The following is an 18,415-nucleotide window of genomic DNA, read 5'->3' on the forward strand; positions in this document are numbered from 1 at the left end:
TATATCAAAAGTTGGCAACATCCTCCCTGCCCACCACCCCCGCACAGAAGCATAACACCCCTCCAAGCGAACACCGCGGCGCCCCCTCCTCACCACCACGACACCCCCGCCCGCCGCCACCGACCACACAGAGCCATAATAAACACCATCTCGCCGAAAATAACACCGGAGCACGAAACAACAGCAGCCCTATAATATATACTGCTGCAGTGTTATATATATGTATAGAAGCCAACCAAGCCGCCGTTACCCTCAATAATTTCACGTCTCTCGCTCCGTTCCGTGGCCTCAGCTCACTCACACACCGCTGCCCCCCCCCCGCCACCCCCTGTGCCGTCCTCGTGCATTTATATTTTCTGTTTCCTTTGCGGGTTTTTTCTTCTACTTTATTGAATTTTTTTCCCTGCTGAAAATTTTCCCATTCATTACGCACTCGTGAACCTATATATATATACCGAACGCATAAGTGTATTTCATTACCACTGCAGCAGCGACGGCGAGGGTGGGGGAGCGAACGAGGCTTTTCCCCGACATCCTAGCGGTTCTTGAATTTCAATTCCATTTGAAAATTTCGAACATAATTATGCACATTAACCGCCGCCGCCTCCGCCCCTGTTTTATATTCATCGAGTGCACCGTCTGGCGAAACAGCCCCTCTAACCGCCTTGTAACCCCACCCCCCCTCCCCATCGCCATCTCTTACGCTCTCTCAGCGGGGAACCGAAGACGTTATAATATTATACAGTAAGTGTAAGTGTGTATGTGCTCGTACGCTCATAATACACAGTGCTATATAATATAGCCCGTGTATATATATATTAAGTGTAAACGCTGGGTTCAGCGGAAGCTAGGACGAAAAAAATAATACGCACTTAAAATAAATTGGAGGTAGATACAAAATCCCATTATTTATCGTGGCGACGACATAAATACGAAATATTCCGCCGATAGCTCGTACAGCATAGTTGTGGTAAATACGACCTTATACCTGTAATTTCTTTTTCCGTTTTCATTTTTACCCTGAAATGCCAATGGAAAAGCAATATCCGAACGATTACGAATTCGAAAGGTGCGTGACAAGGTGCTAAGGAAAACGTCGCAGAAAGCTGTATGCAATTGATGGGAAAACTCAACAGTTTAATATTATTATTTTTTTGTCATCAAGAAGAAAACTGAAAATATTTTAGAATATTTAATCTAAAACTACTATTTGTTTACCGGCATACAATAACAGTGGTTCACCAGTTCTTGTATACAACATTATAATAAAATAATCATTCTACATTCTACCTGTATAATTTATTGTGAAGTAGACTATACATTATAAAAAACAGTAAGGTATAATATTGTATTGTTTATTCAAGCGTTGTAAGTGAGTATTATAATATACAGTTAAATCTCTAGCTACCGGAAAACTCTCAGACGGTGACATCGTGTCCGCTATTCAGAGGTGTCCGAAATTCATAGGGTTCAGATTATAGAAAGTTTGAAGTTAGTTCCATAGAAAATGTCTGTTACTTGGATATGTCCACTATCCAGAGGTGTTCAATTGGAGAGGTTTTACTGTACACGGGTCAATAGTACGCTTGAATATAGTAATAAAAGTTCAAGAGTTAACTATAGAATTCCAAAGTTAACGAATACCTAGCAGTATAAATTATAATAATAATTGATATTTGATATAAATTAAAATGTACCTGCAGGGCTTATAAACAAACTGGTACTAAAAATGATTTAAATCGTACATTGTATGCTAAGTTTTAAATATAAAATCATAAAATCATTTTTACATCAGTTACAACTAACAACTTTACAAAGAGGAAAATGTTAACAAATTATTGAATATTAAACAAATGTGAATACAACAATTAACAATTTACAATTTTTTTCTAACCAAAATGTAATTAATATTATTATTGTTATAAAATGTTTTATTTTTATGAATTTGTGGTTTTTTTAATAAACATAATGATAAAACTCATTTTTAGATTGTGTGTTTAATATTTTAACACTTATGCTAGAATATAAAAAAAAAATAGTAATCAACTTCTCTTGGACAGTGTTTAAAGAAAAATAATGTACACTATACATGATGACGATTTAAAATATTATATACATAATATTGTGTTCCTCTAAAAATGTAACAATTGTTTTTTAACAATTTATTTTATTTTTTACTTGCAAATGAAAATTGTACACGTAGTAAAATGTTGATGCATTCAAATGTATATAGATATCTGTATCAATCCATTCCGATTTATTATTCAGATAACTCCTTACCTACGAGGGAAATTATATTAGTATTATTTTACAAGTGGAATGAAAAAATAAATTATTTTTGGCACGAAGTAACACGATATTATCTTTAACGTTTTTATTTCAGACACATTACACTTGTATTTTCTTTCAGTGGTACGAATAAAAGAATAGAGAAAGCTATATACTATATATTATATATTTGGGATCTTAATTTTCAATATACTTCAATTTCTCTGTTCGTAACCCGCCTCTTCAGAACAGCAATATACCATGTACGTGTGCTGTTTCGTAGAGTTTTATATTACTTGTCTCTATTTTTAAACTGTATTTTTTAAACGCTGTCGATGAAAAATGTTGTATTTGATACTAATACACGTTCCACTGACTGTTTACTTAATCGATACCTGTATAATACTGTGTATATGGAAGGAACTTAAAATTATCGAAGGTAATAAAAAAAAGGATAAATAACAAGAGATAAAATCCGTTTTAAAAAGTGTATTTACATTTTATATTTTTACATAAATGTTTCATGGATATAATAATGGTATATATCAATAAATATATATATAATATATATATTTAAATATATTTATTTATTTAAAAGTATACATTTATTTTTAGGTGACAATATTACAAGTAGGTAACATAATATTATAACAAAAAAATGTAAGTAGTTTTCACATTTAAATAGATAACGTTGATTATAGTATAGAGATAAATGTTATTTTTTTTTTATTTTATGAATAATGTAAATTTAGAAATGTGTTAGCTAAAATTAAAATTAGACTAAAGAATAGTAAAGTGTCGTAAACAACAAAAGTTCTGTACAGAAATTATATATCTCAACAATATCGAGGTGTTAAAAACAATTAATCTAAACGAGACACGTTTAAAAACTATACTATATGTACCTATGGTTTACTTAAATATCCACAGATTACAAAATAAATGTATTACACTAAACAGTAAGTAATAACGGTTTGCAATGTTAAAGCTATTTAACTATATAATCTGAAAACAATAAATTACTATATATTATAACCAAATTGATTATATCCCATACAACATTACAAATTATAACTTATAACTGACTCGTTAAATATTAGATGAATTTATTATATATTTATTAATTGCATCATTAATAAAATAATATTATGGTAACAAAAACTTTGGAATGATACATACAACTATACAATAGTACAGTACAAAATTAATTAATATTGTTAATTAAAAAAAAAAAAAACATGAAACAAATAATTTTATTGACTAAGACGTGTATGTCAACTTTTAGATACTGTTAAACAATAAGTTAGGTTAAGTCAGAATGTTTCATTGCAAATAGTTGGTCATAAACAATCAGTACGAATTAAATTACTATAATATTTTACTCAAATGCAATATTGTATTTACTGTTTTAAACTAATTTTATTTTATAATACAATAATTATGATTTTCGTGATTTATTAAACTGTTTTATTCTGTTGATTTTAATAATTATTATCATGGGCATAATATTACAATAAAGAATATTAGAAATATTACATATTTTATACGTCATACCTAATAATGCAATATGATTTTCATCGATACAATTTGATATCCATCGATTTAAGTTTTTGAAACAAATTGTTCCAAAGCCGAAATGACAAAATGGCAGACTATCTATACAATGTTTTGACATTCAGACAGAATCGAGCCTCCCTGACGAGTTATCGAAACGTCCAATACAGATGTACAAAAACCACTGACAATGAAACTATAGGAACCTATTTTGATGTTTATGTCTGACGACTATAAACAATGTAATTTTGTACACGGTTAATAATGCCAGTTTGTATTAAATGCATAATATTTGTATGGTAAACAGTAGAAATGTTTCCAATTAACTTAGGATAAAACATATTTTATGAGTATATGACACACGTCTCGACTTCGAAGAAAAAATAATATAATATTAAAAACTTTTATTCAATTTCCATATGCGTTCAATATTATTTATGAATACAATCTGTATGATATTTTCTCGAGAATATTAATTAATTACACAAACTTGACATTCATTGTTGCAGGTTATAAAATAGTTTTCAGATGTTGTTATATGAGAATATATTTTAAAATGAGTCAAATAAATCGATATATTATAATATTTAAATGTTAGCATACGTCTTATTTTTAATGATTTATTGTAAATAGTTTATATTAATATGTTATTTTAATCTTATATGATAAGTTAAAAATTATATATTAAAAAATGTAAATGTTTATTTTTGTTTTTTTCTAGCTTATCAATATTACACTACTTACAATAAATCCAATGGTGGTGGGAAATTTGGGTGTAATAAATCATTGAACAAAAAAAATCATGCGATGACGCATTATACGAATTAACAAAATGCACATGGACTAGTCTTGATCGGTAAAAAAGATAAGTATGCCTTATCAATTTTTTATTTTTATAGGTAACAACAATTAACTATGAATTAAATTACATATATTTATATAGGTAGGTAATATATTATTAAATATAATATAATATAATATCTAGTTGTACAGAACAACGATAAATAGTATTTACACAAAAGATGTACGACAACCAAGACACTTGTTATGCTTGTTGACTTGCACTCACAAACCCGTAGCTTTTAGGATGTCGAATTAATTTATATGAAAGTATAGAGGTAAACAGGGGAGAGGTAGGAAAGCGCCGTAGCTAATCAGCATCACCGTATTTGCTCATTGCAAAACATGTAAACATAATGTGGTCAAAAAAATGGAAAAAAATGGAATTATTTTGAAAACACTCAACTTACAACAAACACGTTTTTGTTTCTTGCGCGTTGGTGGTAAAAAATAAAAACTTTCAACCGAATTATTATTATTTAAAGGTTAATAAGATGGTGAGTCTTTTAACGGTCCCACACAAAGGCCTGAACTTTCAATAAAAAGTTTAAAGGTTTAAAAAGCTCTTTGAAAAAATAGCACGAACTCTCTAATTGATACCACGGATACCACGTTTGTGTACACGACTTCGCTTTGAACGAAGCATTTTTGTGTTTGAAGTTCAGGCCATTATTATGCGGTGGAGTCCAAGACAACCAGGCAACAACAATGAAAAAAAACGCCATTTAAAAAAAAAAAAAAAATAAAAAAGTTTTTCATCCTAATTGCACATTATTGATTATAAATTGAATGTGTTATATCTATGGTATTTAATCAAGGTTTTACTTAAATCTTCAACTTAATTGTACACTTCGTAGTAATAAACAGCAGATATGATCAATATTATGGCACAATGGTTGTTGATGGCAGCACCTAAAAAAAATAAAAGATGATACAAATGAAATCATCTTCTACGCTTCTTCTCGATATGCATGATATATTATTATGACTATACAACAGATACAAATTGTATACAATATATGATAATATTATGTGCCTGATTAATTGATTGAATAACTGTTTTTGTGGTACTATAATTGTTCACTAAAAAAAAGTGATATTTTTTTAAGAAAATTATACAGTTATACAATTTATAAAAACGTAGATTATTTTTTTGCCCAACAAAAAATCTAAAACAAGAAAACATTGACCAAATATTTTATACTAATATACTATTGATGTGATGGGTAATGAATTTGGTTCTTACTTATTAATCACCCAACTCACCCCAAGGCATGATAGTAAAATCTAAAGGTAAATTAACATTATTATTAAAGCATGAAATAGATTATTAATTTATAATCAATTTACGGTTACAATAAAATATTATAAAATCAATAAATGTTCGATTAAAGTTATTTTCATTAATTTATCAAGGATTTAGTACACTTGAGTAGGTAGTTGAGTGTATCTATAATAATTTAATATGTTCATATTGTTAACATACTTCTGTTTAAAATGAAGAAATAAAACCAATTAAAAAAGATTTTAGTGTACAGAGAAAAAATGATTTTATTATTAGTTAGTAGTATTGTAACAATTACATTTATATTTAATATAATAATTATATTAAATAAATACAAATGTTCCAAGTAAATAAAGTTTTCTTAGTAACAATCTTTTATAATTAAAAATCAAACCCATTCAATAATAAATCACTTACTTACAATTCCTTCAAATTCAGAAAAAATAATATTTTCTGACACTCGACATTACTATTAGTGCATGGTGACAATAATTTAATTTAATTTTGTATTTTACAAAGTAGATATATGTATCGTAATGCGTAGAAAAATTAAAAATTTTATTCAACTTTAATGATTATATATAAACTTTTGGATTGGAACAAATTACCAAGTTTCCTAGACCAAAGTATAGATCGAGTAAGTATAGAGACAGTAACTAATGATATTGGTCGTGATACATATAGCCCCACCCGTATTTCTCTAAAGCACTTATTTTAATTGCCATATAAAATATATATTTATAGTGAAAACTACAAGAAATAATAACAACTATGAACTTTATTTAAATCAAATACATCAAAGCAAATCATTTAACGCTTTTCCCCGGAGTAAGCTGGATTATGTGAGCTTATAATTTCATATATGGATTGATAAGTACAACAAACTGACAGCTTTTTTTCTTCTTTCGAATATTTAATTTTAAATGTATGACGGTACAAAAAAAAATATAAATGAATATAATATTTACCATACACAATAGTATAATGTTTTTAATTAACAGAATACAAAAGTATTTACGAAAATATATTAATTAAAAACTATAATATAATCGGTTGTGAAAAATGACTCGCAGTTTGGCGTTCGAAATCTGAACGAATTCGTTTTGTGTAACCGCACAATTATAAACGTATGCCGTAAATCATTTTCACGTATCACAAACCGATCTCTTCGATGAAATAATTACGAGTGGTGTATAATAAATGTGTGCAAATGTTCTGATTGTGTATATCAATTATTCGTAGGTAGTATTGCGTAGGAAATATTACTCGGTATACGCTGAGAACTACCTCGGTTACTTAGCGTCGATAAATGAAACATTATGCGATTATAATGAAATTATTAACGACTCGTTTCGTTGTGGTTAATAAACTATCGTTAAAAAATAATAATAACTGCTCTGTCGTTACCTATATTTTTTTTGTTTTTAAATCGAGATCATTCGTTTATAATAATTAAATAGTTATCTAATTATAAATACACAACTTCTAAATACTTAGTACACCCAGTACAACAATTACTTATTTAGGTTTAAAATTAAAATTCACGAAAAAAATTGAATTTTATTGCAATAATCATTAAATAATTCGTCAACTGAGCGAAATTAAATCACAATAAACAAATAGCAATACTCTGAAAAAAATAAAACTAAAAACAATACAATATACGAATCTGATATAGCCGAATAACACACTGTTTTTTTTTTATGGAAAAATAAGATTCATCCTGCAATATATTATGGCTTTATAGAAACCATGACGGTTAAATATATTATACCAATAGATTTATGTAAACATACAGATGACTTTGACAACAAATTAACGCACCAAATACATTGGACATGGTGCTTTGTCCAAATGCGGAAAACAACCAGAAAAATATTAAATCATAATAAAAATGAATTGTTTGATGTATTTAATAAGAAAAAAATAATTAAATACTGTGAAAAAATGTAATGAAATAATTGAAAACAAATGAATGGCCTTTGAGCTATGAATAAGCTGAAGTTATGATTTGATAAAAAAAATAATATAGGTTTATAGGTATTCATTATGTGTGTATTACTCAGAATATTACACTTGAAAATATTTCCCATACTAAAGGTACCTACCAATTATGCACATTTTTATTTAGTTTAGATTTTTTTACTGCAGTAAATATAATAAAACAGTGCTAGTTGTCTGTACATCAAATAACAATAATAATTATTAATAAACGTATACATTTCAGCCGTGTTGTGTATTAGTATGAAATGCATATTACCTAATAATTACTTGATAAATGATTATATTATATTTTAATTCACTGTACTATTACAAAATGTACTTATTAAAGTTACAAGTAGGAATACTAAAATATATTTAATTGATTGAAAATCTGTACAGCGTACCTATTATTATATTAACATATTTCAGTGAAAATACGTCATGCTTATTAATGATATTAATGGTTATTATAGCTATCTATTATAATGATATAGGTATAATATTTATTATTACAGAAACTGAGTACCCATTGAAGTACTATCCACATAATAATAACACTGTAAGCAATTAATTTTATATTGTGCGAGAACAATATAATGTGATTTTTATTTCTTATTTAATCAATGTCGGTAGTTTTGGAATCCGTAGTATTGTTTGTATCAATTGACTTCCAAAACGGCCCTCGAAATAAAATCGATTACCTACGCGTGTGCGGTTGCGAACGAAAACTACAAACAAAATAATTGTATTTATTTACCAGCATTAAGAATGTGCCTCTCCTGCGATAGTGTCTGATCGGGTACGAGTCGCAGCCGTACACTCGTCTCGTCCGTCTTGGGCTCAGCTCCGGCTACCTTTGCAATGCATTTGACGTACATAAGTTTTTTGTTCATGTCCACCCATTCCTTTTTGAGCGGAAACCGCAGGCCCAACGTGGAGTTGTAGAACGGCCCTTCGGATATTTCGGGAGTGTAACGCTCGAGCAGGTAACTGTCCACCTGAAACGGCATGAGATTTCGTTTGAATGATAATTATATCGCCACGACGTGATTTAATGACAGTAAGTTATACTATAATATTATCATGTAAGATGGTCTCGTTGTATAAAATATAAATGTATGAACACAAAATATGACGTGAAAATAATATGATCCGCGAGTAAGCGTTTTTATTGATACAAATATTCATAAAGCAAATCGTTTTATGTTAAAATTTATAATTATTGCTCAAAAAGAAAAGTTTATAGTTATTATAGTATTTATCTGGAGCGAATGTGTGTTGTTATGTTATCATAATAATATCATTCGATGGAACGCGTGTGACAACGTAATGTGGACAAATAGTATATACCTACTGTATTATGTGCACGACATTACAACGATTATGGCTAAAAGAATATATATTGACAATTGGATAATCCAATTGCTTTTTTGACGGTAAAATAATGAAACTGTAAGAAAAAAAACCGTGTTCTTTGATGTCACGAATGTAACAGTAACAAATTACAAGATACGATTATACTAAATATATTATACTACCATCGTGTTATTTGATATTGATGTAATGGATATTATAATATCGATAAAAAAAAATAATTATACATTTTTTTTTTCAAGTCAGCCAGCTCAATAGTATAAACTAATACATAATATTATTATGTTATTTATCATATTCGCGTTACCGTAATATTAATATTATACAAGTACGGAAATAAATTTTCATTTATAAACATCACGTGGTAATATATTTGAATGTTATGGAGTATTGTATATTATTGGTATACATAATACGTATATTTGTTTCGACACGTCATATTATTATTATCATGGCGTAATAATATTATAGCTCGCATATTATGTTTACGGTCAAAAAATTATCACGATTTTTTCGGAACAAGTTTTCGTAATTTTTAAAACTCGTGTCCATTAACGCACACGCGCGTACACGACATAATAATAGTGTATTATAATTTATAATATTATAATATTATAACCTGATAGGTATACTAATAATAATAATAATTATTATTATGCATTACTCGAACATATTATACATTTTAAAATGTACGCCCGGCGACGACGTTCAATTAAAAACGTATTAACGACGCGGGGGCGCCACCCTAGGTTTAGTTTTGTTACATGTTTACTGCATTACACCAAATTGCAGTTCGGCGGATCGCACCAGAACATGGGGCTGCACACTTTGGGTTTCGGCATACCATGTGTGTTTAAACGGGCGAGGTGGACGCGACATCAAAGGTCGGCGCGGCGGTAACAAAACTTTACCTACCCCTACCGCGGTCGTTGTTTAATAATGTACGCGCACAACAATAACGATAGGTAAGCCGTATAATAACACATATTGTTACTTCGGAATTCGGCCGGTGTATATAGGTACACGAACCCGGGTAATTTGATTGCACGTATTGAAATATAATTCAGTGGAACAGTGTTACTGTCGAATTCGTTTATTATAATTATTCCACATTATATTATTATAATAGGCGCGTAGGCATTGTTTTGTCCTATAATAATATAGCGATGCGATGCTCTTTAAATGATGGAATAAACTATATTATTGTTATTATACGCACCGCTACGGGCCGATATATCCGAAAAAAACCGAATTGCACACATCGGTAAATACACACGACCGGCCTAATAATTTTCATTACGATATTATATAATATATGCATTCTCAGAATCCGGACATGTTCCAGTCGTACACTGATTTTGTTACGTATTATAATATTTAGTACTATAGAATTTTATTGTAACGTATAATGTTATTATGTACAATGTGTAATTTTAGTATTTAATGATTATGGCTATTTGCTCTTTTGAAATCATCTATATAATATTATGTATTATCATGTTTTACTAAAATGTTGCCAGGCAACAATAATAATTGCAATATAAACAAGTCTCTGTACTTCCACCGCGAACGGTTAAAAACACTCATTGTCGTATTCTGATGGCATTATGCGTGTGCATCGTGTATGGGTTGATTTCAGATCGATTCAAGCCGATTACATCGCAGAATATTTACAAACAGCATCAATCGCATAGAGTTGTTTGTTCAAAAAAAAATGTCGACATAAACGTGCTCGAACAAAAAAAAAATGTTTTCCCAGTTTACCGAGTAGGAGGTTACAACTTTAAAATGTGCCGTAGGTTTGTTGTCTAAATGTTATTAATTATAGTTGTACAAAATACGTTTTCGTAGAAATTCGAAATTATAGTGTAATTTCGTTTGTATGCTATTTGAGTTGTTATTTGTCTTGTAATATTTACCTACGCGTACCTAGTAACCATCTCAACTCCATAGTCCATACTCCATAGGAACTTCAAACTAATGTCTAAAATATCCATATAAATGGCGGAGTAGTATTGATAAAAACACTAAAATGTAGTATATATTTTTACAGAGAGTAGGTGAATACCTATTCATATTTGGATAGTATTGAATCAGTACATACTAAAATTAAAAATTAAAACCCATTATAAATATATATGTTTTTAGTGAAAATATTTGTTTATTAAAATTAAAAAAAAAAAATATCATGTTTTAATGAATAATATTACGTTTCTATTAAAACAACAATAAATATAATAACTATTAATAACAACCAACACTGTTGAGATGACGGCATTTAAACCGAATTTCGAAAATTATTAGTTTCATAAAACAATAAAGTATAATTTATTTTAGAACTGTGATCAATAATTGATCATTTGAAAATAAGTAACTAGTTGTTGATGTTGAAAAAATATCAATAATAGTAATAATAATAAGTAAACAACAAAATAATAAGTAAAAAAAAATAATACTAATTATGGGTTCTCTGCAAAATATTAATTAAATACATGTAAATAAAATATTTCACAGCATATTTGATGAAACAATGAACACATACGGTTTATATAACTAAATATAAATATTATATAGACATAACAAATGGTTTTTAGAGAAAAAAAGTATAAAATATTTAATGCAAATTGGAAATAATATTTTTAGTTTAGTTTAGTATATAATTTTATGATTTTTAAATGAAGTACCTACGTTTGTTTTGAAATAAAATCTTACGATTTAACTTAAGGCAACTAAAAATCCAAAAACAGCCAATATTTTCAAAGAAGAATTTTGAAATCGATTCTTATGTTTAGTTTACATATTCAGATAATACTAAGCTAAGGTATATTAAAAGTGCCTTTTATTATTTGAACAAATTGAGATGTTGGATACCAAAAACCATTTCATTTAAAACAAAATTTGAAATATAAAGCACATTAGTCAAATACGAAATATCATCAGTTACTCCGAGTATGAGTTAAGTTTAGTAAAAGTTTCCAAATAAAACTTACCAAAAATATTTTTTTTTCTCCGAAAACACTTAATGTTTTTTTTTGCCTAAGAGAAATCAAATTGTTGGACACCTGTTTATGGTCCCGTGGGAATGGTTAAATGAACACATTTCGAGCATCAAATTACATAGCTAGTAAATGACTAAAGAAAAAAGTTTCGTATCCGAGTAAGGAGGCAGCCGTTGAAAGTTGCGGTTATTTGTCAAATTGTACAGAAGGTCGAAAAAAAAATAAAGAAATACAATAATAAAAACAAGGAAATGCGAACAAAATTTATGTCTGGTGTCTGATAAACCGCTGCATAGACATTATTATGTTAAAACCGTATTCAATGACTCTTTTTAAAATGTTGATATATTCTAAATTGAAATTCTAACGAGTGCGTAGTTTATGAGTTATTTAACCTCTTGTATTAAAGATAATGATTAATGATTAATGATTGTTCAAGATAGTAGGTTTGGACGATGTGAGGGTTATGGCAATTTTAAAATAATAATAGTTAAAACTTATAAGTTATAACTCATTTAAGTTAATCAATTAACATTTTATAGTTTGTACAAATAGTTTGTGTATAATTAGTAATAGATTAAATATAAAAAATATTTAAGAAATTTGTTTTTAAAACCCGCAGCACTTTTAGCACTCCTTAGTATTGAAACAGTATGCACAATCTTTGTGCTTCGTATATAATGTGACTACAGGTTTTAATGGTAAATACGTTGTCCTTTATTTCTATGGGAATGTTTATATAAAATAGGGAGAGAGAGGAGTCTATACTGGTTGATTGGACCCAAGGATGTGACCTGTATGGGTAATTATCCCTTATCGTTGACCATGCAGTATCATCATGCAGGCCCATCGCTAATTACAATGTGTGATGAATATATTATACGGATTTCTACAATGTGTATGAGGTTACGTCGTTTTCAAGCCCGCTCAAGCAGATACAGACCAAGTCGAGATACGACGATTAAATAAGGTCGTCGGTTGAGAGGTGAGTGGTAACACGATAACGGCCGTTTTTTGGTCGGTCTTGGAGTAAAATGACACGTCTTCACCGGTGTTGTCAAAGTTCTTTTGTGCCCCATTATTTGGATTCCTGTTGGTCTCGTTGATTCGTTTCACCAGGTCCAACCGTCATCGGTGATAATTTGTGTCTTCTCAATAGTGAGGTACATAAACAATTGAACGTAGCTGCGACTCACTGCCAGGTCCACCGAAGTCCTGACGCTAATTTACGCTGTAGTCCTGCTACAGCTGGGTCCACTTCTGTCGCTTTGGATCATTATTTTATATTCTCGAAGGGTATTGATTGGAGGTTTGAGGAGAAGCTGGGAATCTTCTGGGTAGTATTTCATTGTTTGGTAGGGTTTGAAACCTATAGGATCGTGTCAGGCTATGAGCCTATGACTAGTTGAGTTGTTTCAATTTGGAAATTTAAATTACAGTTATTGTGACTAAGACCTGTACAATGAACCATGTTTTTGGTTGATGGAAGTTTGGTGTTCCTGTGACACTGACCGTCCAAGGTTTTAAATGTGGACGTAATTAGAAAAAGAGTTGTGTAGTAAAATATAATTTGGTAGTTCTTAGTTATCTTTTGATTGTTGAATGATGATAATTTGTGTGAAAGTGTTAACTGTTAAGGATTTTGTTTGAGAAAAACCATGAAGTCCAATGGTTATCACCGTTTCGAGTCATTATAAGTTTAGTGGTAAAGATAATGCTGGACCAGAACTTGTTGCTATCTCAAAATATCAAATTGTTCAGTAGAGTCATTTTAAACTATTTTCAACTGTACAATCTTTTTTTATAATGAATGATTTTTTAACAATGATTAATGATCGACATAACTAAAAATTTAAAAATTTGTTCTCTAGTTGACACTGACAATTCATTTTTTTTAAATATAACTGAATATCACCATAGTTTTAGGAAAATATGAGGTTGAGCATCTTGAGAATCATTCTGTTTACATATATATGTATTTAGAAATAAAAACCATAAGTACCTAGGTAACAAGAACGTGAAAAGGAACGTAGACAAATATTACCATCGATATTTATCCATCTAGTGTTTTTATATTCAGGCGCAAAAAGTAGAGTATGATACGACTACCTGCGGCAACCCCATTTATGGGTAAATGAAAAAAAAAAGTTACTTCGATCGAACGGCGAGTTGCGTGCAAGGGTAATGAAAGTTTTTTTGGTTAACAATAAATTACGAATTGAAGGTATATTATTCTTATCCTATATTATTTTACTCCAAACGTTCGTGAAAGAAAAAAAAAACGTTTATCAAAAAACTTCTATATTGAACCTGTCAAATGAGGTATTATTAAATATGGTTTTATAAGGTAGAATTTACGTTTTATAACAATTCTTTATGAACAAAATTTCACTGAAACGAAATCATTAAGTTCAAAATAAACATAACAGTATATAATAATACACCTTCAATAATATTAATATTTTCCTTCGAAATATAGCTATGCCAACTAATAAGCAGAGGAATGAACTTTTGTCAATCTGTTTAGTTTAAATCGATTTATAAAAAAAGTTTAATTTCTTAAATTGTTTTGAAATAACTATCGTACAGATGGAATTTGCATTGATCCAAAAATAATTTCATTTTACTATTCATTTTTCGGTAAAGCAATTAATAACGTAAGTACATGCAATCATAATAAATTATAACATAATACGAAACTTGTATTTAAAAAGTATCGAAAATGAACGTTTTCTAACAATACTGCGTATTGCGTAGTACTTACACGTTTGCTGAAATGAAAATTTCGTTGTTAGCCGCGAGACATTCACACATCGAAAATGTTTATTATTAAAATATGTGCTCTCTCATTGGTAGTTTATACTTTTTTTGTGCTTTAAATTACAATGTAAAATTGTATTAAACCAGGAGTTAAATTCCACCCAAACAGAATTTACTGCTACAGTCATAACGCCATCACACTTTTAATCAAATTTATATATATATATATTTTTTAAGTAAAAAAAAATGACAAATGCATATTTTATATCACCACAACTATAACGAACTTCAAGTTGACAAGTTTTTGTACCCATTTCTGTCATTTTATCTACAATTTGAATAAAATATAAATTATTACTAATGATTAAAATTATTTGACGATATTATATAATTATGTTTTGTACGTCACGTTTATACAACATAAACGATGAAATATATATCTGTCTTGTCAAATAGTTTTAAGGAATAGATTGGTAGTTTTCAAGAACGTCAACTGTTTTAAGATTAGAAGATTAAAAGAAAATTCAGACATAATTTAACCAAACAAATTAGTGAACGTAATATTAATATCGATGAGTTTAATTATTTATTATGTGTTTGATCTAAAAAAACAAAATTAAGTATGGAAAAAAAATTAAACTTGAAGGACCCAATATTATGCCAGCTGTTTTTCACTGAAAGTTGTTAAAAGCTCTAGCATGACTGCAAGACAATGTAAAACTACAAATAAATAATACAAACAGGCCGTGTTTGCACTATACGTTTCTATCGTATATTTTCCCTCTAAAAATTGTTAGTTTCTCAATGCTTTGTTTGATTTATTTTGAGGTTTATGTGACTGTGGGCTCGTCATAAATTATGAAACTACCACACAATTTTATATTTACGTATAGAGTTATCTATATAATTTAGTTTATAAAGAACTCCATATCGTGGTCATTATTACAATGTGTTAGTCCATAATAATATATAGTTGACCGTTTTAATTTTCGTAAATTATTGTTAAAAACAAAAAAGAAGAAACGGTCGGAAATATTCGCAACGAACGTCTATGTTTGTTGAAAAAACATTATAATCGCGTTCCGGGACTACCTACTTTATTTTCAGTTCAGAGCCAACCACGCAGAAACACGTCCAATAGTGTTAATTTATACGATCCTTTTTTTTTTTTCTATGCATTTCATTACATCAGTCCATCAACGATTTTTAGTAAATGTATATATTGGTTATTTTCGCAGCGTAGGAATAAAGAAAAAAAATACACTCCTCTCCACACCCATTCATTCAGCCATGTTTAATACACACACACACACACACACAGAGAGACCGACGTAGGCCTTTTAAATTTAATGGAAACGCCACCGTGTCTTCTAAGTACGTATATTTACCTCCATTCACTACAGTTCGGGTTATACATGCCACACTGAGTTTACACACTGGTCATTCGATTTTATTGAGTTGCTGATGGGGTTTTACCTCTTCATTCTCTCACACGCACACCTACACACACTCTTACACATACCTATACACATTCCTATACAAATATACATACATACATACATACATACATACATACATACATATATACATAGGTACATACACGACGCATACTTTGCTGCACGCTGCCTTTTGTCTTACCATTTACACTCTGCTGTTATTATTATTAGATATTATTTTTATTATTAATATCATAATATTATTATTATTGTTATTATAGGCACCATATTATTTGTCTATCTGCACCATCAAGTGAGATAAAGACCGTCTAGCTTCTATGAACACATTTTCGTTTCCTAATTTTTTTTTTCACTCGCTCCGGGTACATTATTATTATTTCGATCGATGCATTAAGTACCGTTATTACGTTGAAGTATATTGACTGTTAAAATTACATTCGGTGTGTTCTCGCGGTGGTTAACTCGGCGCTGTTCGGTTTATAATATTACACACATTCAGCAGCCTCGTAATGGACAGGACCGACCGCAAAGTTTCCACGTCCCCGCTAAAACTTCCGGGACAGTAATTACGTTAAGGACGTTCACCGTCTTAATTGTCGGCGGCACAAGGTAATGCAATAAATTACACTACGTGGATATTATCAAAGCGGAAGCTCCGAATTTGAAATTGCACGGTTGATGTAATTTATCTGACTATTCGTCGATATTGTTTTAGGGAAATGTACGGTAGTGCAATGGCGTTCGGAATTATTTTTACAACCGTTGCACGTTACGCGGGACGGCGAACGACCTAGATGGAAACGAGCGAGAAAAACACTGGTTTATAGTATATTGACGGCAATAACAATAATCTAATAGCGACATAAATTTCCAAAAACGGCGAAAATACAATATTGTATAGTATGTTGTTTAATATAAACCATGTCATCAATTGAAATCATATTAAAGTGTTATTTATTTATTTTTATATAAATATTGCGTTATGTAATTCAAATTCGCTCCGTATTTGCGCCGTGCATGTGTATACGCTATTTTTATTGGAAAACTTTTTGAAACATTTATTATTTTTTAAGTAAATTTATTTCTCGAAAAACATAAATATATTTTACAACGAGATTTAGTAATCTCATAAAAATACACCTAATCCTTTAACGGGGCAATAACATCGTTGTAAACGTATATTATTACTAAAAAAAAAATTCGTGAAACGGACATTAAAGTATAAAGCAGATACAATCTCATAGCGGTAACACTGGACTGAAGTTTTATCCACCAACCGTGTAGTAGAGGTAATACGTAATGAAATTCTTTTATCGAAGGAAAAATTAAATTAAAAGTTCTGGGTGACCCGATACCAGTGAAATAAGTGTTTCGCAAATCACGAGAAAAGGACGTTTTTTTTCGGTTTAATCAACCACGCCCTGCAATAATTGATAAGGTTAGTCTAATAACAAAGGAAAAATGATCGTCCAAATGTCACGCAACCAAGGTCGAGAGCTATATTGTTCTAGGCCCTTTTATTATTAATTTACGTAAGTACTCACTTACATTAAAGTTTATTGAAAGATCGTAATTAATAGTACCACATAAAAGTATATATGTAGGTATATATATATATATCATTCATTTTAGTCACCCCAGGTGTTAATAGTTATATGTTATAATATTTATACAACCAAGGTGATTATATTTAAGGTGGGGGGGCGGAGTGGCCGAGCGGACCAAGGCGGCGGCTGCAACGCAGCCGGCGCTTGTTCGATTCCTCGGCCGCGGGCGGCATTTTTCTTCGGGCAAGTCACGGTGTCCAAAGAACCAGTGCCGCCATCCCCCCACCCGGGGCATAGCAGAAACCTACGGGTGCCCCATTAGAAATTCTGCCAAAACACAACACACAC

The 18,415-nt window shown here is 30.0% G+C and overlaps 1 protein-coding gene across 1 annotated transcript in view; it reads right to left on the reverse strand.

Annotated features, from left to right (window-relative positions):
• Positions 1-2,748: 2,748 nt before the first annotated feature.
• The window catches only part of LOC132950478 (uncharacterized), a 153,642-nt gene continuing 137,975 nt past the window's right edge, over positions 2,749-18,415 (reverse strand). Inside the window, exons 5-6 of the mRNA XM_061021967.1 lie at positions 8,688-8,928; positions 2,749-5,574 (exon numbers count right to left, since the gene is read on the reverse strand). Coding sequence (XP_060877950.1) covers positions 5,501-5,574; positions 8,688-8,928 — 315 coding nt within the window. The 3' untranslated portion in view covers positions 2,749-5,500. The remainder of the gene's footprint in view (positions 5,575-8,687; positions 8,929-18,415) is intronic.

Source organism: Metopolophium dirhodum, chromosome 8 (assembly GCF_019925205.1).
Source record: "Metopolophium dirhodum isolate CAU chromosome 8, ASM1992520v1, whole genome shotgun sequence".
In the NCBI taxonomy this organism is placed as follows: domain Eukaryota; kingdom Metazoa; phylum Arthropoda; class Insecta; order Hemiptera; family Aphididae; genus Metopolophium; species Metopolophium dirhodum.